Source organism: Sinohyriopsis cumingii, chromosome 10 (genome assembly GCF_028554795.1).
Source record: "Sinohyriopsis cumingii isolate HCF-2022 chromosome 10, ASM2855479v2, whole genome shotgun sequence".
In the NCBI taxonomy this organism is placed as follows: domain Eukaryota; kingdom Metazoa; phylum Mollusca; class Bivalvia; order Unionida; family Unionidae; genus Sinohyriopsis; species Sinohyriopsis cumingii.
Window position 1 is genome coordinate 16,033,474 of NC_142970.1, and position 25,734 is coordinate 16,059,207.

The 25,734-nt window shown below is 35.4% G+C and overlaps 1 protein-coding gene across 1 annotated transcript in view; it reads right to left on the minus strand.

The window, feature by feature from the left end:
* LOC149789649 (uncharacterized) overlaps positions 1–25,734 on the minus strand; it is a 66,048-nt gene that overhangs the window by 15,968 nt on the left and 24,346 nt on the right. The window contains exons 9-15 of the mRNA XM_089971672.1: positions 21,338–21,546; positions 19,738–20,083; positions 17,391–17,486; positions 13,534–13,751; positions 6,589–6,922; positions 2,687–2,734; positions 871–1,062 (exon numbers count right to left, since the gene is read on the minus strand). Coding sequence (XP_089827798.1) covers positions 871–1,062; positions 2,687–2,734; positions 6,589–6,922; positions 13,534–13,751; positions 17,391–17,486; positions 19,738–20,083; positions 21,338–21,546 — 1,443 coding nt within the window. The remainder of the gene's footprint in view (positions 1–870; positions 1,063–2,686; positions 2,735–6,588; positions 6,923–13,533; positions 13,752–17,390; positions 17,487–19,737; positions 20,084–21,337; positions 21,547–25,734) is intronic.

A 25,734-nucleotide genomic window follows, 5' to 3' on the forward strand; every position in this document is an offset into this window, starting at 1 on the left:
CCCGCGAGATCCCACGATCTTAATCGCTTTGAATATCAAATTTAACTTCTTGTTTACAGTTAAAACTTGTCAGGATACATGATGGTGGTCTATGATTTACCGTTATAGCTTGTCAGGATAAATCACGGTGGTCTATTGTTTACCATTATAATTTGTCAGGATAATTCACGGTGGTCTATTGTTTACCGTTATAACTTGTCAGGATAAATCACGGTGGTCTATTGTTTACCGTTATAAATTGTCAGGATAAATTACGGTGGTCTATTGTTTACCGTTATAACTTGTCAGGATAATTCACGGTGGTCTATTGTTTATCGTTGTAACTTGTCAGGATAAATCACGGTGGTCTATTGTTTACCGTTAAACCTTGTCAGGATAAATCACGGTGGTCTGTGGTTTACCGTTATAACTTGTCAGGATAAATCACGGTGGTCTATTGTGTACCGTTATAACTTGTCAGGATAAATCACAGTGGTCTATGGTTTACTGTTATAACTTGTCAGGATAAATCACGGTGACCTATTGTTTACCGTTATAACTTGTCAGGATAAATAACGGTGGTCTATGGTTTACCGTTGTAGCTCACCAACATAAAGCAAGTTATAACTTATCAAGATCAAGCACTATCTTTATGAATTACCATTTTAAAAACTAAAACCGATTTATGCATTACTTTAGAGACTGTAAATTGTAATCGCCTTAAAGATTTTTAAAGTAATTTGTAGTCGTACCAAAATTAAATTTGTAGGGCAAGACGTCTATGTTCCGCTCAAAGGTCAATTTTTTGGACAAGACGCAAAACTTTGGAAACGAAATACTTGATTATTCGCTGTATAATTCGTTAAGGACCTTATGACAGAATAGGCTTACCCGCAACGCAACGAACCAAAAATGATGGTCGGCAGGTGATGGCGTCAGTGTCCCAGAACTGTCCAAAAGGACACGACCGTATAACTGCCTGAACTGTGTTCCCTTCCTTCCAACATTGCACAAACTTTGTGCAATCCCCAGGGAAAGGATTGAACCCAACTCCATTGTCAATCAGGCATCCGTCGCAAAGGCCTATAAAAAAAATTGTTGCTGTATTGAAGAGAACTAACGAAATACCACTGAGGGCCTTATGTAAAAGATGAAAGTTAAAAGGAACACAGTCACAAGCAAATAATCGATTTTGGCAAAGATAGGGAAATCAGACTTTTATAATTAAGTATCAAATATTGCAAACAAAATGAAATATAAAAATAGTAAAAGAAGGTAGTTCATTTCCTGCGCACCTTCACTTCCTCATCACTATTTAATCCAGAAGAAGATTGTTTACATAGACACGTGGTACTGAACTATTTATGGAAATGTAACCTACATCATACGGCTTTCAAGGTCATGAGAATTGTAATACATACAGACAGTGAAATATTCAGACAGGAAATACAGATATTGAAATATACATGATAAATGCATGTATGAAGTATCGGCACACCAGCACAATTGTCGTTATATGATGCCAGCAATAAGTAAGGTTTGAATAATTTAAAAGTGATGAAACTGCACATATACTTTAAGATATACTCTTCCGTATATATATATATATATATATATATATATATATATATATATATATATATATATATATATATATATATATAAACCCTTCCAGATAAATGTAAACATCAAGTACAAGATAAACCCTTCCTGATGAATGTGAACATCAAGTACAAGATAAACCCTTCCAGATAAATGCAAAACATTAAGTACAAGATAAACCCTGCCTGATGACTGTAGACATCAAGTACAAAATAAACCCTTCCTGATGAATGTAAACATCAAGTACAAAGTAAACCTCTCCAGATAAATGTAAACATCAAGTACAAAATAAACCCTTCCAGAAGAATGTAAACATCAAGTAGAAGATAAACCCTTCCAGATAAATGTAAACATTAAGTACAAGATAAACCCTGCCTGATGAATGTAGACATCAGGTACAAAATAAACCCTTCCTGATGAATGTAAACATCAAGTACAAAGTAAAGCTCTCCAGATAAATGTAAACATCAAGTACAAAATAAACCCTTCCAGAAGAATGTAAACATCAAGTAGAAGATAAACCCTTCCAGATAAATGTAAACATTAAGTACAAGATAAACCCTGCTTGATGAATGTAGACATCAAGTACAAGATAAACCCTTCCAGAAGAATGTGAACATCAAGTAGAAGATAAACCCTTCAAGATAATGTAAACATCAAGTTACAAGATAAACCCTTCCGGATGAATGTAAACGTCAAGTACAAGATAAACCCTTCCGGATGAATTTAGACATCAAGTACAAGATAAACCCTCCTAGATAAATGTAAACATCAAGTACAAGATAAACTCTTCCGGATGAATGTAAAAGACAAACCCTTCCAAATGAATGTAAACATCAAGTACAAGATAAACCCTCCTAGATAAATGTAAACATCAAGTACAAAATAAACCCTTCCGGATAAATGTAAACATCAAGTACAAGATAAACCCTTCCGGATGAATGTAAACATCAAGTACAAGATAAACCCTTAAAGTAAACATGTCAAAATTCTATGCAGTGTATAGAAAAACAAAATATAAAGGTAGCATATGAAAACTGAGAGATGAACAAAGACAGACCGGTGAATGGAAAGAAAGACAGATGACATTGCTTGATTTAGTTACCTGGAGTAGGGGTTGTGGTCGGAGGTGCTGGCGTAGTAACGGCCAATACTGAAAAACAACCAATAAGACGAGTAGAGAAGGAAAATGTAAAAACAACTATATTTTGTGTGACTAGAATTATATTTTGCAAATTTAGTCCTATGTTTGCTGTTGCGAGACACAATTTTGATTTTAAAGTTTATCGTCACGAAACTACAATTGCTAGATAACAACTATTTCTCCTATTACTACTTCTACTACTATTTCTGCTACTATTTTTATTATTACTTCTACTACCGTTTTTCATACTACTTATACTACTATATCTCATACTACTTTTACTATTACTTCTACTACCGTTTTTCATACTACTTATACCACTATATCTCATACTACTTTTACTATTACTTCTACTACCGTTTTTCATACTACTTATACCACTATATCTCATGCTACTTTTACCATTACTTCTACTACCGTTTTTCATACTACTTATACCACTATATCTCATGCTACTTTTACCATTACTTCTACTACCGTTTTTCATACTACTTATACCACTATATCTCATGCTACTTTTACCATTACTTCTACTACCGTTTTTCATACTACTTATACTACTATATCTCATACTACTTTTACTATTACTTCTACTACCGTTTTTCATACTACTTATACCACTATATCTCATGCTACTTTTACCATTACTTCTACTACCATTTTTCATATTACTTCTACTACTATTTTTCATACTACTTATACTACTATTTCTCATACTACTTTTACCATTACTTCTACTACTCTTTTTCATACTACTTATACCACTATATCTCATGCTACTTTTACCATTACTTCTACTACCATTTTTCATATTACTTCTACTACTATTTTTCATACTACTTATACTACTATTTCTCATACTACTTTTACCATTACTTCTACTACTCTTTTTCATACTACTTATACTACTATTTCTCATGCTACTTTTACTATTACTTCTACTACCGTTTTTCATACTACTTATACCACTATATCTCTTGCTACTTTTACCATTACTTCTACTACCGTTTTTCATACTACTTATACTACTATTTCTCATACTACTTTTACTATTACTTCTACTACCGTTTTTCATACTACTTATACTACTATATCTCATGCTACTTTTACCATTACTTCTACTACCGTTTTTCATACTACTTATACCACTATATCTCTTGCTACTTTTACCATTACTTCTACTACCGTTTTTCATACTACTTATACCACTATATCTCATGCTACTTTTACCATTACTTCTACTACCGTTTTTCATACTACTTATACCACTATATCTCATGTTACTTTTACCATTACTTCTACTACCGTTTTTCATACTACTTATACCACTATATCTCATGCTACTTTTACCATTACTTCTACTACCGTTTTTCATACTACTTATACCACTATATCTCATGCTACTTTTACCATTACTTCTACTACCGTTTTTCATACTACTTATACCACTATATCTCTTGCTACTTTTACCATTACTTCTACTACCGTTTTTCATACTACTTATACCACTATATCTCATGCTACTTTTACCATTACTTCTACTACCGTTTTTCATACTACTTATACCACTATATCTCATGCTACTTTTACCATTACTTCTACTACCGTTTTTCATACTACTTATACCACTATATCTCATGCTACTTTTACCATTACTTCTACTACCGTTTTTCATACTACTTATACCACTATATCTCATGCTACTTTTACCATTACTTCTACTACCGTTTTTCATACTACTTATACCACTATATCTCATGCTACTTTTACCATTGCTTCTACTACCGTTTTTCATACTACTTATACTACTATATCTCATGCTACTTTTACCATTGCTTCTACTACCGTTTCTCATACTACTTATACCACTATATCTCATGCTACTTTTACCATTGCTTCTACTACCGTTTTTCATACTACTTATACCACTATATCTCTTGCTACTTTTACCATTACTTCTACTACCGTTTTTCATACTACTTATACCACTATATCTCAAGCTACTTTTACCATTACTTCTACTACCGTTTTTCATACTACTTATACCACTATTTCTCATGCTACTTTTACCATTACTTCTACTACCGTTTTTCATACTACTTAAATACCACTATATCTCATGCTACTTTTACCATTACTTCTACTACCGTTTTTCATACTAATTATACCACTATATCTCATGCTACTTTTACCATTACTTCTACTACCGTTTTTCATACTACTTATACCACTATTTCTCATGCTACTTTTACAATTACTTCTACTACCGTTTTTCATACTACTTTTTTCATACTACTTATACCACTGTATCTCATGCTACTTTTACCATTACTTCTACTACCATTTTTCATACTACTTATACTACTATATCTCATACTACTTTTACCATTACTTCTACTACCGTTTTTCATACTACTTTTACTACTATTTCTCATACTACTTTTACCATTACTTCTACTACCATTTTTCATACTACTTTTACTACTATTTCTCATACTACTTTTACCATTACTTCTACTACCATTTTTCATACTACTTTTACTACTATTTCTCATACTACTTTTACCATTACTTCTACTACCGTTTTTCATACTACTTATACCACTATTTCTCATACTACTTTTACCATTACTTCTACTACTACTTCTATTACAGCTGCTGATGGTGCTTCCAGAAACTGAACACGACATCCAATGAATGTAACAAAATGGAAGGTAGTTTTGTATGGATATTAGAGATCACTGTACATTCTTTGGAAAACATTGGTAGAAACCTCACACTTTATTTACTTTGATCATTGTAACGTTTTATACTTAGTATCTGTTCCTTCTATACGAGTATCCTTTCTTTTTATGCTGTGTAAAATACAGAATGAAGGTTATCTTTTCCTTTTATATTTCATAAAGACTGAATAAGGTTTTGATGGTTCGAGTTAATAACAACGTATTGGATTTTAGCGGTTGTTGGAAAGTAATACATGGTGGTAGTTACAGAGCCTTCTATATCGTACATGACATCATAAAAGGTTCCACAATGAAATAGAAAACTGTGTCGTTAAAACTGACAGCGCAGGTGAAACTTGGAAATGTGTATTTTAATATTATGGACTAATTGTTTCTTTTCAGTATAATTTGTAAGCCTTGATATCACAGTTGTCATGACGACCTGCTTTTGGGATTCTATATCACAATGTATTTAATATACAATAACAAGCTGATATCACAGTTGTCATGACGACCTGCATTTGGGATTCTATGTCACAATTTATTTAACATACAATAACAAGTTGATATAACTGCTTCCATTTTTTCCGATTTCTTTCAACTGAAATTTTAGTTTTCAGACAAAACTCGTTTAACAGAAATACAAATTTCAGACATAATGTGCTGCCACTAGGATTATCTGGGGTTATTTGTATACCATGACACTGGTGTATAGCACAAAGCACAAACCTACATCTTCAAGAGTAAACACATGTTTTAGATAATTGACTACTGCGTCGCTAAATGAAAGGAAAGACGTGTATATCGGGACAATAATACAATAAACCCTCTTATTTGCAACATTACATCCTCCTCCTCAAGAGCCCCGTACTTACAACTGCAAATAATCCAGTTCAGTCCCTCAGTAGTCCATACTTATAAAATGAACAGCACCCACCTGTCCATCAATAACCCGTATTTACAAGTGCACATCATCCCCCTCAGTCCCTCAATAGTCCTTACTTACAAACTCATATAATTCCCCTCAGTCCATCAAGAGTCCTGTACTTACAATTGCACATCATCCTCCTCAGTCCCTCAAGAGTCCTTACTTACAAACTCATATCATTCCCCTCAGTCCATCAAAAATCATGTACTTACAACTGCACATCATCCCCCTCAGTCCCTCAAGAGCGTATGGTAGAGTATCAAAACTCTGAGTGTTCAAAATAGTGCTGGCAGAACTAGCAATAGCCTGTTGTTCGGTAGCGGGTACATTGCCAACTCCCACTGAAATTATAGTTATTCCCTCCACACGCGCTTCGTTTGCTTGGAACACGCTTTCCGTTAGACTTGAGGTGGGGCCGTCTGTCATGTGGACAATGAACTGTGGAGAACCAATACGCCCCTGGGTTTGGAATATTTCTCGTGCTTTTTTGATCCCCACAGCTGCATTGCTTTCTCCTTGTGGATGAAGGAGACCGTGGGAATGTTCCTGGAACAAATACATACGTCTCTATGTACACACTGTTTGGCAACTAACATATCATCGTTTTGTGTACATGTTTTTCAGTTATAGTCATGCAATTCCACTGATCAACAAACTTTCGTCAATACACTAATGGAAGGATAAAGATCTAGGAAGAACTGTTACATATATACAAAATTTACAGATCAGAAACGATGAACGAAACAGTATGGAACAAGGAGTGCCAGCATGAATCGATGCAAATAACAATGAGCAAGTTTGGATGAGTGAATGGAGTACGTAATAAATATAATCAAACTTCAGGAACAAGACAGAGCAATTATGATGTAAAACACGGTCCCTTGGAAACTTCAAAATAGATATGATAAACCCAAGAAAAAGCATTAAATGAGTTTCACGCAAAGCCACTTAATGAATTACATGCAAAGTCATTTAATGAATTACATGCAAAGTCCGTTTAATGAATTATATGTCAAGTCATTGAATTAATTAAACGTAGTCATTGAATGAATTACATAGAAAGCCACTGAATGAATAACATGTAAAGCCACAGAATGAATTACATGCAAAATCAGTGAATGAATTACATGTAAAGTCATTTAATGAATTACATGCAAAGACATTGAATGAATTACATGCAAAGTCCGTTTAATGAATTATATGTCAAGTCATTGAATTAATTAAACGTAGTCATTGAATGAATTACATAGAAAGCCACTGAATGAATAACATGTAAAGCCACAGAATGAATTACATGCAAAATCAGTGAATGAATTGCAAGCAAAGTCATTGAATGAATTACATGCAAAGTCATTGAATGAATTACATGCAAAGGTTTTGAATGAAATACATGCCAAGTCAGTGAATGAATCACATGCAAAGTCACTGAATGAATTACATGCAAAATCAGTGAATGAATTACATGCAAAGTCATTGAATGAATTACATGCAAATACATTGAATGAATTACATGCAAAGTCATTAAATGAATTACATGCAAAGTCATTGAATGAATTACATGCAAAGACATTGAATGAATTACATGCAAAGTTATTTAATGAATTACATGCAAAGTCATTGAATGAAGTACATGCAAAGTCATTCAATGAATTACATGCAAAGTCATTGAATGAATTACATGCAAAGTCATTCAATGAATTACATGCAAAGTCATTGAATGAATTACATGCAAAGACATTGAATGAATTGCATGCAAAGACACTGAATGCATTACATGCAAAGTCATTGAATGAATTACATACAAAGTCATTGAATGAATTACACGCAAAGTCATTGAATGAATTACACGCAAAGTCATTAAATGAATTACATGCAAAGTCATTGAATGAATTACATGCAAAGTCATTGAATGAATTACATTTACTCAAGGGATTATAATACTGATCGAAATCACGGAAAAGCTCATTCGACCAAAGAAGATTTAGCTGTTCAAAAGCATTGGACAGGAAATAGAATTTCCTTTACGTTTCTCCATATACCATTATCACTACCTGATACAGAATTACATTAAGGTTTTTCCCATATAGCAATATTACTACCTGACATAGAATTACATTAAGGATTTCCCATATAGCAATATCACTACCTGACATAGAATTACATTAAGGATTTCCCATATAGCAATATCACTACCTGACATAGAATTACATTAAGGATTTCCCATATAGCAATATCACTACCTGACATAGAATTACGTTAAGGTTTTTCCATATATCAATATTACTACCTGACATAGAATTACGTTAAGGATTTCCCAAATAGCAATATCACTACCTGACATAGAATTACGTTAAGGATTTCCCAAATAGCAATATCACTACCTGACATAGAATTACGTTAAGGATTTCCCATATAGCAATATCACTACCTGACATAGAATTACATTAAGGATTTCCCATATAGCAATATCACTACCTGACATAGAATTACATTCAGGATTTCCCATATAGCAATATTACTACCTGACATAGAATTACATTAAGGATTTCCCATATAGCAATATCACTGCCTGACATAGAATTACATTAAGGATTTCCCAAATATCAATATTACTACCTGACATAGAATTACATTAAGGTTTTTCCCATATAGCAATATCACTACCTGACATAGAATTACATTAAGGATTTCCCATATAGCAATATTACTACCTGACATTGAATTACATTAAGGATTTCCCATATAGCAATATTACTACCTGACATAGAATTACATTAAGGATTTCCCATATAGCAATATCACTACCTGACATAGAATTACGTTAAGGATTTCCCATATAGCAATATTACTACCTGACATAGAATTACGTTAAGGATTTCCCATATAGCAATATTACTACCTGACATAGAATTACATTAAGGATTTCCCATATAGCAATATGACTACCTGACATAGAATTACGTTAAGGATTTCCCATATAGCAATATTACTACCTGACATAGAATTACATTAAGGATTTCCCATATAGCAATATTACTACCTGACATAGAATTACGTTAAGGATTTCCCATATAGCAATATTACTACCTGACATAGAATTACATTAAGGATTTCCCATATAGCAATATCACTACCTGACATAGAATTACATTAAGGATTTCCCATATAGCAATATCACTACCTGACATAGAATTACATTAAGGATTTCCCATATAGCAATATCACTACCTGACATAGAATTACATTAAGGATTTCCCATATAGCAATATTACTACCTGACATAGAATTACATTAAGGATTTCCCATATAGCAATATTACTACCTGACATAGAATTACGTTAAGGATTTCCCATATAGCAATATCACTACCTGACATAGAATTACATTAAGGATTTCCCATATAGCAATATCACTACCTGACATAGAATTACATTAAGGATTTCCCATATAGCAATATCACTACCTGACATAGAATTACGTTAAGGTTTTTCCATATATCAATATTACTACCTGACATAGAATTACATTAAGGATTTCCCATATAGCAATATCACTACCTGACATAGAATTACATTAAGGATTTCCCATATAGCAATATTACTACCTGACATAGAATTACATTAAGGATTTCCCATATAGCAATATTACTACCTGACATAGAATTACGTTAAGGATTTCCCATATAGCAATATTACTACCTGACATAGAATTACATTAAGGATTTCCCATATAGCAATATTACTACCTGACATAGAATTACATTAAGGATTTCCCATATAGCAATATTACTACCTGACATAGAATTACGTTAAGGATTTCCCATATAGCAATATTACTACCTGACATAGAATTACATTAAGGATTTCCCATATAGCAATATTACTACCTGACATAGAATTACGTTAAGGATTTCCCATATAGCAATATTACTACCTGACATAGAATTACATTAAGGATTTCCCATATAGCAATATCACTACCTGACATAGAATTACATTAAGGATTTCCCATATAGCAATATCACTACCTGACATAGAATTACATTAAGGATTTCCCATATAGCAATATCACTACCTGACATAGAATTACATTAAGGATTTCCCATATAGCAATATTACTACCTGACATAGAATTACATTAAGGATTTCCCATATAGCAATATTACTACCTGACATAGAATTACGTTAAGGATTTCCCATATAGCAATATTACTACCTGACATAGAATTACATTAAGGATTTCCCATATAGCAATATCACTACCTGACATAGAATTACATTAAGGATTTCCCATATAGCAATATCACTACCTGACATAGAATTACATTAAGGATTTCCCATATAGCAATATTACTACCTGACATAGAATTACATTAAGGATTTCCCATATAGCAATATTACTACCTGACACAGAATTACATTAAGGTTTTTCCCATATAGCAATATTACTACCTGACATAGAATTACATTAAGGATTTCCCATATAGCAATATCACTACCTGACATAGAATTACATTAAGGTTTTTCCATATAGCAATATTACTACCTGACACAGAATTACATTAAGGTTTTTCCCATATAGCAATATTACTACCTGACATAGAATTACATTAAGGATTTCCCATATAGCAATATCACTACCTGACATAGAATTACATTAAGGTTTTTCCATATAGCAATATTACTACCTGACATAGAATTACATTAAGGATTTTCCTAATAGCAATATCACTACCTGACATAGAATTACATTAAGGTTTTTCCATATAGCAATATTACTACCTGACATTGAATTACATTAAGGATTTCCCATATAGCAATATTACTACCTGACATAGAATTACATTAAGGATTTCCCATATAGCAAAATCACTACCTGACATAGAATTACATTAAGGTTTTTCCCATATAGTTACATCAAGAAAGGACACAGAACTAAATTATAGTTCTCCCATTTAGACATATCACAACAGAATGTAGATTCACAGTTATGTTTTCCCATATAGCCGTATAACATGATGAAATAATAATAATAATGATAATAATAATAATAATAATAATAAAGACTTTATTTAGAGAAGGTAACTCAGTTACAGAACTGATTTACCTTGAGGCCTTCTATCTGTTATGTACAATATATACAGTATATACAACATGGTGTGAAAAATTTGGCTTGACAATATATAATTAAGTGATTTAAAAAAATCAAAGTATCAAGCCTTGAATATATGCACAGGCATCTGTGAACACATAAACATATATAAAACGTAAAATATCATCCTACATTGAAAAATTCAAATGTGACAATGATTCAGATTATAGAAAAGCAGGCGGTATTTATTGTACTAGAACTGTTCAGTTGTCTAAAGATGCCATCCATTTGAGACATTGATTATGACAGAAGAAATGATAGGAGCCAGCCTTATGTCACTGGGAATGTTGTTCCATACCAGTGGACCAGTACATTGAAAACTATTTCAAAAAAACTCCTTCTTTGGCCTTGTTATAATGTAATTTTTTCTTCTTATGGACCTTAAATTTGGAGTGCCATCAGCATCTCTTTGGTGAAAGTTATTGCTTAGATAGGCAGGAATGACCTTTCTGGATACTTTATTTATTAATTTGGCCTTTCTAAGAAATATTATTTCATGTATTGTTAAAATCTTTATAGTATTCATTGCATCCCGGTTATTATATAGAATTAAATGGCAATCCCTCCTTTGGAGTCTTAAAAGTGTTGTTTTGATTGAAGTAGATGTATTACCCCAATTACATTACAGTAGTCCAGATATGGCTGAATATAACTTTTATAAAAGATGACCCTATACTGAAGAGGAATGTATGTTTTGATTTTCCTCAGTTGCCAAAGATATGAATTAACCTTTTTTGAAACATGTTTAATGTGAATAGACCAAGTAAGATTGTTATCTACAAATACACCAAGAATTCTATCTTGAGAGGTAATATTATGACTCACATTGTCAAATGGGACCTCGAGTTTGTCGCTATCTAGCCTTGCTCGTTTTTGTTGTGCTGTAAACTAGAAGGGCTTTCGTTTTTTGTCTGTATTTATGATCATACTGGATTCACACTTAGGATTTCCCCCATATAGCCGTATCACACGAAGACACAGACTCATATTTAGGTTATCCCCCTATAGCCATATCAAGACATGATTTTGAAATACCTTTAAGTTTCTCCATAAAGCCACATCACGACCGGACATAAATGTTCATGTAGGTTTTCCCATATAGTCATATCACGGATAATAATCATGTTCTACGTACCGCAAAAACGTTCAAGCCTTCTCTCTACACATTACCCACCTGGAGCTTGTATCTCTCTACACATTACCCACCTGGAGTTTGTATCTCTCTACACATTACCCACCTGGAGTTTGTATCTTTCTACACAGTACCCACCTGGAGTTTGTATCTTTCTACATAGTACCCACCTGGAGTTTGTATCTTTCTACACAGTACGCACCTGGAGTTTGTATCTTTCTACACAGTGTGCACCTGAAATTTGTATCTTTCTACACAGTATCCACCTGGAGTTTGTATCCTTCTACACAGTACCTACCTGGAAGTTGTATCTTTCTACACAGTGTGCACCTGGAATTTGTATCTTTCTGCACAGTACCCACCTGGAGTTTGTATCTTTCTACACATTACCCACCTGGAATTTGTATCTTTCTACACAATGTGCACCTGGAATTTGTATCTTTCTACACAGTACCCACCTGGAACTTGTATCTTTCTACACATTACCCACCTGGAGTTTGTATCTTTTTACACAGTACCCACCTGGAGGTTGTATCTTTCTACACAGTACCTACCTGAAGTTTGTGTCTTTCTACACAGTGCGCACCTGGAATTTGTATCTTTATACACAGTGCGCACCTGGAATTTGTATCCTTTTACACAGTACCCACCTGGAGTTTGTATTTTTCTACACAGTACGCATCTGGAGTTTGTATCTTTCTACGAAGTACCCACCTGGAGCTTGTATCTTTTTACACCGTACCCACTTGCATTTTGTATCCTTTTATGCCGTACTCACCTGGAGTTTGTATCTTTCGACACAGTATCCACCTGCAGTTTGTATCGTTTTACACAGTACCCACTAGTATTTTGTATCCTTTTACGCCGTACTCACCTGGAGTTTGTATCTTGGCTTAAATGGTTTGATGCCAACTGTATCTCCCACTGCAGTCCCGTACACAACCATGCCCACGTGGACATATTCTGGACCAATCTCAATTCCGTCTAAAAAGTTGGCCATGAAATGTGTCTGCTTAACCCAATCATATTTATTCAGTCTTGAAGAACCGTCAACTAAAAACACCACGTCTGCCATAGTGCGACTTTCTATGCCTGAAACAATGCAATACATATTTTAGTGACTTTTCTATATTGCTAAATATACAGCAGAAACGAGATTCAACGTTTTTTCTCCTTCTCCTGGTGCAATATTGATTATTGATGTCAAACTGACATGCAGAAAAATAAAGTGGGAACTGATTTATCCATTGTCTATATATTGTTCCAATCTAAGCTTACTTTAAAACGCATTAATCTTTGTTTACTGACAGCTATTACCTATTACTATAAAATGCATATATCTTTCTATGTCTGTCTGTCTGTCCGTCTGTCCAACCACCCAGTCATCCACCCATCTATCTGTGTATCTATTGTACTGTCTATCAATTGATCCATCCGTTCCACACACACACACACACACACACAGATATATATATATATATATATATATATATATATATATATATATATATATATATATATATATATATATATATATATATATGCATGAATTATGTAATTCTGTTTCACAATTTGAATTTCGCAGTTCTCTTCTTAAATGTTTGGCCTGACATTTACAACTGAAACAAATAAATAAACGACTAATCAGATCCTAATTAGCTAATTACTTAATTACTCCTAACATGGTACTGTGAATTTTCTTCACCTACTGTACATTTTACAAACCCACAATTGACAACATAGAGAACTAAAACAAACTTTGCCAGCATAGATAGACTTTATTTGAATCTCATTCAGGCTATCGGCCTTTAACTAAATACTGAGGACAGAAAGCCTCCAACAGAGACAAAGAACACTGAGGACAGAAAGTCTCCAACAGAGACAAAGAACGTCGCGTTATGATTTAGTAAGTCCAATGCAAACATATCATCGGAACTGAGAAATGCACCAAACATTTTGTCGACGTTTGTTCCGGAAAGTACGAGGAAGCACTGTCAACATTTGATATTTAAGGCTCTGTGTAAAATTATTAATATTTTATGGCCGTTTTTAGATATGGAGTGCCGGATGCGTTCCCAAAAATACCTCAACAGTGGTCCGAAAACAGTATCAGCACAATTCAACATGTACATTTTTGCAAGTGAAGACCCCAACAGGACTGCTATAGACAGAATCAAAGACGTTTACAAAAACGCATTAGACATCCCCCACCCCACTAATGACACTAATAGCTTTTCACTAATTTCCTATAACGACACACCTGCATTTTGCATAGCACAGTTTTTTACAGACATAAAAGATGATCAGCATGACGTTGTTACCTCCCCTAATTCACTTAATTGAGAGCATCGACAGCTATTACTTCGAACTTCCCAACGTGTGAAGATCCTATGCAGATTGCATTCGAACACTTTATTCGACTAACACAGAACATTTCATTGGACTAACACGTCCAACCACTAGATTTCGAGCACGAAACAACTCGACATTGTGGATCCACACGAGAGCACAACGGACATTTTGTAGAAACGTGGTAGTAATTGGCAATTCAAATTGAACAAGTATGCGACAAGACAAATGCCACCTTGGGACGCCGAGATATAACGGTTTACCAGTGTCAAGGTACACCACCTGACACATTTAGCCAAGACGTCTGAGCCGCAAACAACCGTCAAAAAGTAAATGTAGACATCGACATTAGTGACAGGCCAAAGAGCGGTGCCCAGACTCTCCACACACAACTTCGAAAACTCTGGCTGCATTGGAGTTTCCCAATGCAAATAACAATTTCTCGGCTGATAAATTACACAAATTGTCCTTTTATCAACGTAGGAATTTGGACATACTAAATGCGTTTATCTCCAGCAACTTTAATTTTATCCCTAAACTAGAAACCTACAATGTCCTTTCAAGGACTGACATGATATAGAAGCATACAAAGTCCTTTCAAGGACTGAATGATATAGAAACCTACAAAGTCCTTTCAAGGACTGACATGATATAGAAGCATACAAAGTCCTTTCAAGGACTGACATGATATAGAAGCATACAAAGTCCTTTCAAGGACTGACATGATATAGAAGCATACAAAGTCCTTTCAAGGACTGAATGATATAGAAACCTACAAAGTCCTTTCAAGGACTGACATGATATAGAAGCATACAAAGTCCTTTCAAGGACTGACATGAAACTCAATAGGATGATTCTGCAGCTACGTACTCTCAGGACTAGTACATCTTTTGTTGCTTGTTGCGTTTTTAATTTTTAATTCAAACCTATTCAACGCTGAATTTAGGGAGTTACACAATATATTATAAATCAAGTAATTGGTTATAAGGAATGCTGATAAGGGAAATTCCCATGAACCCCGATCAGTTTGATTTACCATGATGCAACATTGGAATTAAGACCTGACAAGGGAAATTCCCATGAACCCTAATCATTTTGATTTACCATGATGCAACAATGGAATTAAGACCTGACAAGGGGAATTCCCATGAACCCCAATCAGTTTGATTTACCATGATGCAACATTGGAATTAAGACCTGACAAGGGACATTCCCATGAACCCCGATCAGTTTGATTTACCAGGATGCAACATTGGAATTAAGACCTGAAAATGAAAAATTACACAACAGTTTATTTTCTTCACATAATTCACAAATCGGTTGAAAACTGGACAAAATCAAGGGAACCAGGTCCACCAATTGTTTCAGATTGCTCAAATTCGATTGACCATATATTTATTTAAACATATGGCTCACGAATGTTTAATATGATAAAGTTACAAATAATTTTTGCAAAAACTAATAATGAAATCACATAAATATTTATTTCCAATACAGCAAATATTGATAGACTTTATGACAATATCAAGCATATTGCGAATTGGTTGTTTGTAGAAAGTTGATGCCTAATAACTGGATTCAGATGGACCGGATGATAAAAACTTTAATTGACTAAAATGTATCGCTACAAGAACGATTTTGTTTTTAATTTTATTAGTGGATACCTTGCCGTCCTATCCCATGATATCGAACTGGTTAGAGCTTTAGCAATTTACTAGCTAAAATACCATAAATATCCAGGTTTGTACTTCATACCCCTCAGGCATAATGTCTTGTTGGTTGAGTATCCTTTCTTCCTTATTCTGTTTTAGAATCGTGAGTGAACTTTGTCATTCGGGTCTATTGCGTTCTATCAATTAAGTTCCCTTTGTGTTAGGTGCGGTTTATTTGTGGATATGTTGTTTGTATTTTATCCAGTACTCATGTTTAGGAAAAACCGATACAAATTTACGCGTTCGGATCGAGGGGCACTTTTCGTACATACGACTGCAAAGATAAAGATAAAATCTGTCTAGACATTTTCGTTCAAACTCTAGTGGAGCTACAGTGGCTCAGTGATTAGCGTTGCGAAATCACGACGGAGACGGTGCGGGTTCTAAGCCCCAGCCTGGGTCACCTACCATGGTGTGTCCTTGGACAAGGCATTTTACTCCACCTGCCTCAGCAGTAAATAACCAGCTGGTGTTGTTGTGCCGTAAAACACCAAACCGAACCAAAAGCTACCTGTCTCTCAATATGCAAAAGAAGCACGGATTTAACTTGCGTTGTATGTGCTTTGGTACCCAGAATAAACTTAAGAACAGCTAGAATAAAAACCCGCATTTAATTCAGCTTGTAGTTTTGAATCCTGAAAATGCAAAGTTCTGAATCATTGTTACTTACATGGAGTTAATGGAACAGTAACTGGTGTTGTCATAGGTGTTGTCGGTGGAATGGTTGTGGTGGTAGTGGTTGGCGGCGGCGTTGTTGTCTTGATAACTAGAATGACAAAATAAAACAATCATATTTTCATAACTTTGAAACTATGATAATTGTACAACTATAAAACTGCAATATATAAACCAGTAAGATTGCACAATTGTATCATAACAAATATACAATTATAAAGCTATATATTTTGCAATGATAAAACCTATACTAACTGGAATACATCTTTAATAACTGGACAACTTTAATAATTTAATAATTGTAATAAAACTGTAATAATTGTACCTTTAGAGGTGAATTATGGATAAGGCTTAACTAATCGATACTTTTGTATATGATGTCACTACTAGGTAATCGAAATCTCTGTAAGACTTAAGTAATGGATACTTTTTTATATATTGTTACTATTAGCTAGTCAAAATCTAGGTAAGACTCAAGTAATGGATACTTTTGTATATGATGTCACTACTAGCCAATCAAAATCTAGGTAAGACTTAAGTAATCGATACTTTTGTATATGATGTCACTACTAGCCAATCAAAATCTAGGTAAGACTTAATTAATGGATACTTTCTTATATGTTGTCACTTTCAGCTAGTCCAAATCTATGTAAGACTTAAGAAATCGATACTTTTGTATATATGATGTCACTACTAGCCAATCAAAATCTAGGTAAGACTTAATTAATGGATACTTTCTTATATGTTGTCACTACTAGCCAATCAAAATCTAGGGTGAGGAAATAGTTTGACTCTGTGGCACATGAAATCATTGTTTGGGTTCGTGATCAGTCAATCAAGACGCATATGCTCGTGTTCTTTTAACTTCAGTGATTCTGTTTCTCCTAATTAGTTTAACGCACATGCCTGTCACAGTCACAGGGCATCATCGTAAAGTATTCTATGTGATGTGTACTTATCAGGTCAGTATAATGTTTATGTTAGAATAAGGGGTATATCCAGCCTGGAATTTTGGAATCAGTCTACGTTAGTCGGAGACTCCTCTTTGAGCTGTAGCAAAAGTTCTTTTCCTTGTAGTGACTAACCAGCAGACAGAAGTCAAATTTATTTATGTTTTTGTCATGATGGGGAAGGTTGTCCACACTATACTCTAACCACTAGGATGACTATTTGACATGATGGGAATGTTGTCCACGCTATATTGTAACCACTAGACTCCCTATTTGTCATGATGGGAAGGTTGTCCAAACTATAGTGTAACCAAAAGGATGCCTTTATGTAATGATGGGAAGGTTGTCCACGCTATATTGTAACTACTAGACTGCCTATTTGTTATGATGGGAAGGTTGTCCATATTATATTGTAACCACTAGGATGCCAGTTTGTCATGATGGAAAGGTTGTCCACGCTATATTGTAACCACTAGACTGCCCATTTGTCATGATGGGAAGGTTGTCCAAACTAAAGTGTAACCACAAGAATGCATATTTGTCATGATGAGAAGGTTGTCCACGCTATATTGTAACCACAAGGATGACTGTTTGTCATGATGAGAAGGTTGTCCAAACTATAGTATAACCACTAGAATGACTATTTGTCATAATGGGAAGGTTGTCTACACTATATTGTAACCACAAGGATGACTATTTTCATGATGTTTATAATTAGATCATATTGTTTGCATGGTTTGATATTTTGTTCTGCTGGTTGGTGAAAGAGAGACAGACAGATAGACAGAGTGAGAGACAGACAGACCGTGAGACAATGTTATTTATGGTTATATAATATTGCTTGCATGAATTGGATATCATGTTATGTTGATTACAGAGAGAGAGAGAGAGAGGTAGCTTGAGAGACAGAGACAGACAAACAGATACTGATGAACAGACTATGACTATTAGAAAAGACTGTGTCTTGAGTAGTTGTTTAAATTATCCATAACTGTAAGCATTTTTGTGAAAAAGTATGGAATACAGTCGTCAGTCAGTTGCTGCCGTAAGATTCTCAGTTAAGTTACTCTATACGAATTATTTTCAAGGATGATCGTTGTCACAAAATTAGCGGTAGGAAGAAGATGGCTTTATAAATCAGCGAGTAATACACGAGGACAAACAGCCACCAAAAGACTGATAAGGAAAGATTGATACGAAAGAATTAAATATTTACCTGTAGACAATTTTAAAAAATCTCATTAAGTACATGCGTGTACTTGACAAGATTCAACAATATTCCCTCTAGGTATATAAAATTGATGTTGCCTTCCACGTGCAGCCCGACAGCTAAACACGGAAATAAAGCAACAAGACATGCAGTTTATAATTGGATTTTTGCCACCACGTTACCTTGACAGATGAGGTCCCTTAGTGACCTGACAATTAGCTGCAGTGATCTGAAATCCGTTACGTTGAACAGTTTCCTCTCGCTTGTGGCGATGTTACTCAGCTCGTCCATAAATACTTGATCTCCTACACCAACAGCTATCATCACGATCCCGTCAGCTTTGGCCAGACTGGCCTGGTTTATGGTCTGGGCAGGGTAGGTAGACCGGCCATCAGTGATTACCACGGCAACCCGCGGGGCGTTAGGACGACCCTGGGTCTTTATCATCTCTCTCACTTTCTGGATGCCTAAGGCCGTGTCTGTGCCAAAACGAGGCTGTGATAAGCTCTTCGCCCTAGCCATGATTACCTGTACAATAGATCAGAAAAATCAGACTTTTTCCTTTGCAGGTAACATAACGAATATTTTTAGATTTTCTTGGAACACAACGAAATTCGATAAGCATGTTGTAGGTGCTTTTATTATACTATGATAAATTGTACACGTTTACTCACCTGTTTTACTTTCGCAAAGGAATTCACAAAAGACTGATAGATTGGACGAGTAATGCCATCACCAAGGACTCTAATATTGTAGAATATCGATAAGCCATCACTCTAGCTGTAGTACAAGTTGCACAGGTCATGTTGGCATTCAACACCGTATATTTCAGTAATGGGTTCATATCTTAGAATTTGATTCTACATACTTTTTAAGTGGCAAATATTCTTATTATGCATTGACATTCCTTTGGAAGGTCATTATATACACGCCCCCGAAAAGTGCATAAGGCAAAATCAATGCTAAAGTACATAGACATTTTAAGACAAAATGAACCTAAAGTTGTGATCCAGCACAATCCAGATTGAATGTCGTTTCTTGACCAAAGTTAAGTACACGGCCACCATTGTAAAAGACCATAGAGATTGATAATATTCATCTGGAGGTTTCTTGATTACAGTTAAGATGCAGAGCATTTCGATAATCAGGGTCGAATATACTTTGGTTAAAGAAAATTATTATTAAATTTTAAAAGAACAATTTACATTTAATTTTGAATGAGTAAATGCGCGTACATGACCGATGTGACCTTTACATCGAGGAAACTTGAAAACGACAAACCATTTATTGTATGCAAGAAAGGTGACGGTTTGAAAGATCTTAAAGAGATGATTTGAAAAGTGACGAAGAACAAATTTAAAATAAGCAATAGATACAATTACTACGTATATCAATATTTAAAGTGAACTTAAACATTCCATTGTAATTTTGCTATACTTCACACAACACATTATGGACAGATAGTCGTTTGGAAGGGGAGATAAATACGGATAGATATAGTCTGAAAGGGGAGATAATTATGGACAGATTAACGTCTGGAAGGAGAACTTTATACAGGTCTACGCCTAGAAGGTGAAATTATTATGGACATATATAAGCCAGAAAGGAGATATAATTATGGACATATTGACGTTTGGAAGGGAGATTATTATGAACAAAGTAACGTCTAGAAGGGGAGATAATTGGAGACAGATAGAGTTTGGAAGGAGAGATAAACCTTGAGATAGGGTTTCGAAAGACGAAATATGCTGTCTGCAAGGAAGACTGTCAATGTAATCTTACCGGTTTTGGTTTGAATGGCGCTAGATCAATCGTCTCGCCGATCTGGGAGCTGTACACCACAACACCAGCGTGGATGGTTGTAGGACCAATCTGCAGGTTGTTGACCAGGTTGGCCACGAAGTTCGTCTGTCGATTCCAGTCACTCGGGTGTATGCTGTCAGATCCATCCATCAGGAATACAATGTCGGCAGGAACATCACAAATTCTTCCTGGAAATAAAGTTTAAAATAGAATGAAAGAGACGGAGCTATTGCGTGATATATATTGTTCCCATAGAGACATTGTATCACTCTACTTAGGCATAGCCAGTGTTATACACTGCATGGATCTACTGTTTTCTTTAGAAAAAAAACTACTTGTCGTATGTATTACTTTATACAGCAAGTCTTAGTATAGTTCTTTATGGATAAAAATGACGCTTTTCTTTTCTATTTGATTGTTCTTGCAGTCAGTCAAGATGGCCGCTATCGCTGAACCGGCCTAAAGCTGCTGTTCCTCTTTAGTGTGCCATTTCTCATGGCATAGGTGATTGTTGTCTGTCTTCGTCGACGTTATTGTGTTCATCATGCATTGGCTGTTCAATTCGTACGTTTCTTCATCTCCTTGTTTTGGAAACGAGAACAATTAGACATTTTCTCATCTGTCTTGCTCCACTGCTACCGTGTCCTTTGTTATTGAACAAACCACCATCACGTGATACTCGCCAGTCCACCCGTTTATGCTATGATGGGCCCTAATTAATTGATTTAAATGACCACTCACTGGCTCCCCACACTACATTGTGCACTAGACTAAACGAACTGGGACTACACTTATCATTGCTTAAAATGGAAACGGAAGCGAAAAAAGAAACATTGTTTCAAAGCTGGACGGCGTAAAACAAGAAGAAGAATTACAGTTATCTCCCTTTCCGGCTCAACAATATAAAACTTCGGCCGTTAATTTAGATAACCTAATTCAAATCCTTATTAAATCGTCACATTTTGATCAACTATCCAAGAGATAACACTGCGTATCGCATTATGCACTGCCTAATCTGTAGGACCACCGGAAAAGCGCACAGGAATAGTTAATTGTATCAACGATCAGAATATCGATGTCTTTGTCCTGACATAAACATGGCTAAAAACATCAGGCGATGAGCCCAAGTGCGCGGGTCTAATACCCTACGGTTACTCCATCAAGTCGTTCTCTCGCCACTCTCGCGAATGTGGAATTGCTGTCATCGCCAAAAAAAAAACCTCCATGATCAAACGTCTTAACCACACACCACAACCTTCAATTTATACCACACATCGTTTGGACTAGTCCAAACCACAGTCCCACTGGAACAAAAGTCAGTCCATTTTCTGCCTCTACTGCCCTCCTCCTAGTAGAGAAAAAATACAAGCTGACTGAATCTCTCCTTTTGGAGAAGTTTCCGAATCTTCTGGAGTATGGAAATTCAATAGGTTGCAACCTGATTATTCTGGGAGATTTCAAATTCCACTTTGACTGTCCTGGAAACCCATACTCATCAAACTTACTGATTCCAGTCATATTTTGAACTTCGAACAGTCAGATAACCAACCCACTCATAAACACGGTCACATTTTAGACTGGATTCTTCAGAGGCCTGATGATAATATTCTAGGTCCTCCCTGGTATCCCATGAACTTTCATCAGATCACCTCTGCATTATATGCCATCCTGACGTATCATTCCCTAACCCTCCTCCTTTATTTGCTACTAAAAGAAACCTCCGTATGATAAAAATAACTAATGCATGACACCCAAACAAACCTTACAATTTGCTTACCTCCTACAGCAGAACAACTCGAAAACTGCCTGCATTCATTGCTTGACAAACATGCCCCAGCAACCAAAGACAGAGTATTAAATTAAAAGCGTTCTCTGTGGAATAGCAGTGTTTGGGACCAGCTTAGCACTGCTAAAAGAGACAGCCGTAAAGATGAGAGGCTTTGACTTTCCACCTGTCTCACTATTCATAAGCAAATCTATGAAGACGCTAAGAATAACGTCACAAACAGAGTCCATGCAGTCAAATCTGCCCATTACAGTACTAAGATCACAGAAAATTCCAGATGAAAACAGCTCTTCGAGATTACTAAGAAGCTAATATCAAGGTACAAATGTACACCACTTCAAACTACCTTCTCTCCAGTCGACCTTTCGGACCTGTCGGCAAATTTCTTCGTGACAAAGATCAAACCATTAGAGATAAGCCTGACAACACAATTTCAATTGATTTGTCGTCACCATACAGTTGCAATACATAATTTCAGTGGCAACCACTATCGGCATTTGAACCTCTTTCCATGGATTTAGTACGTACAATCGTAATGAAGAATGCACCAACGTCACGCGAACTTGATCCAATTCCAACATCAATGTCGCTTGAGTGCTTAGATCCAATATTGCCTTCACTAACTGATGTTATTAAAACCTCTCTCTCTCATCTGAGGAGTTCCCATCATTTGTCAAAACTGCCACTTTAAAGCCTCTGCTAAAGACAACACTCAATGATAACGAGTTAAAGAACTACTGCCCAGTTTCTAAACTCCCATTCATATAAAAATAATCTTAGATAAAGTTGTTCTATCGCAATTTGTATCTCATCTGAATTCAAAGAGTCTTTAGGGTCATTTACAATCTGCATATCGCCCATAATACAGTACTGAAAGTACTCTTCTAAAAGTAGTTAATGGCATTATCAATGCTTTGGATAGCGGAAAGATTATAGTCCTCACCCTTCTTGATTTGTCTGCAGCATTTGACACAATAGACTATGATATATTACTTCACCGTCTCCAGAATGTATTTGGCATTCATGATACAGCCTTTCTGTGGTTCAAGTCCTACTTTGTCAACAGGACACAAATTGTGTCCGCAAATGGAATACATTCTTGCCCAGTTGATTTATGTTGTTGTGTTCCACTGGGGTCTGTTCTTGGACCTGTTCTCTTCATTATATACATTCAACCGTTCTCAAGTGTCATAGATCGTCATCCAGTGTCTCATTAATTTTAAGCTAATGACACCCAAATATACAAATCTGGCCACCCAGCTGAAGTTGATGCTACCATCCAAGGTGTAGAGAGGGGTATTTCTGATGTGAAATCATGGATGACATGTAACAAGCTTCAGATGAATGATGATAAAACTGAAGCCATTCTGATCACAACACAAAGACTTTCTCATTCAAATCCTTTACTTCAAACAATAAATATCAGCAACACCAACATTAAATTGACACAGTCAGTAGGAAACCTAGATATTACTCTGGACAGTACTCTCACGTTGCACAAACATGTCATGAAAATATGCAAGGCTGCATATCTTAAGCTGAGACGCATCGGCGCAATTTGCAAATATCTTTTAGGTGATGCCACTAAAACACTTGTGTGTTCATTAGTCCTTTCAAGACTGTATTATTGTAACTCAATCTTGTCTGGTTCGTCTCAATATATGTTCCAGAAACTTCAAAAAGTTAAAAACACAGCTGCTTGGATCATATTTAGAGTACCACGATCAGAGCACTCCTCCCCGCTGATCTGTACCCTACACTGACTATCCATTCGATCCAGAATCAAACACAAAATTGATGCTCTGTGCTACGTTTCACTGACGGACTCCAGTCCAGCGTATCTATCTGACCTCACCCATGTGTACACACCAGTAAGATACTTACGCTCCTCTTCTGACAATTGTATGCACATTATTACACCGTAAAAACGAAGTCATATGGAAAACATTCTTTTGCATACCAGGACAAAGCAACGAGGAACGAATTGCCCACTGAACGTAGATACAAAAATATAGTGATCTCATTCAAGAGTGCTCTTAAAACGTACCTATTTCGACTGCAAGAGCAAACTTAAAGACCTAATAATGTTTCCTATCTCAGCTATTTTCAGCATGTTTTATGTTTTCCAATTTCATGGTATTCCTTTTTTGTAATCATATCATTATATATGTTTTTTATGTTTTAGGTGTTGTCTAATGTTGATAAGCGCTCAGAGATTCTAAAGATTAGACGTTATACAATATTATTATTATTATTACTATTATTATTATTATTATTTTGCGAATGGTCTTCTCAAAATGTCAATTATGTTAACTCACTGGATTGGTTTGGTGTTTTACGGCACGGCAACACAAACAGGGTTATTAGTGCCGAGGCAATTGGAGTAAACTACGTTGCCTTAGACACACCAAGTTAGTTGTCCCTGGCTAATCAGATGGTAAGGTCCGCACCCTTTCAATCACGAGACCGAGTACCTAGATATGCCACAGCGGCTCATATTTCCATTCATCGTTTCTTATTAAATTTAGGCGGCCGGATCGGTCTACTATGCATGCCCCAGCATGTAGTGGTTACAAAATCTCATCTCTGA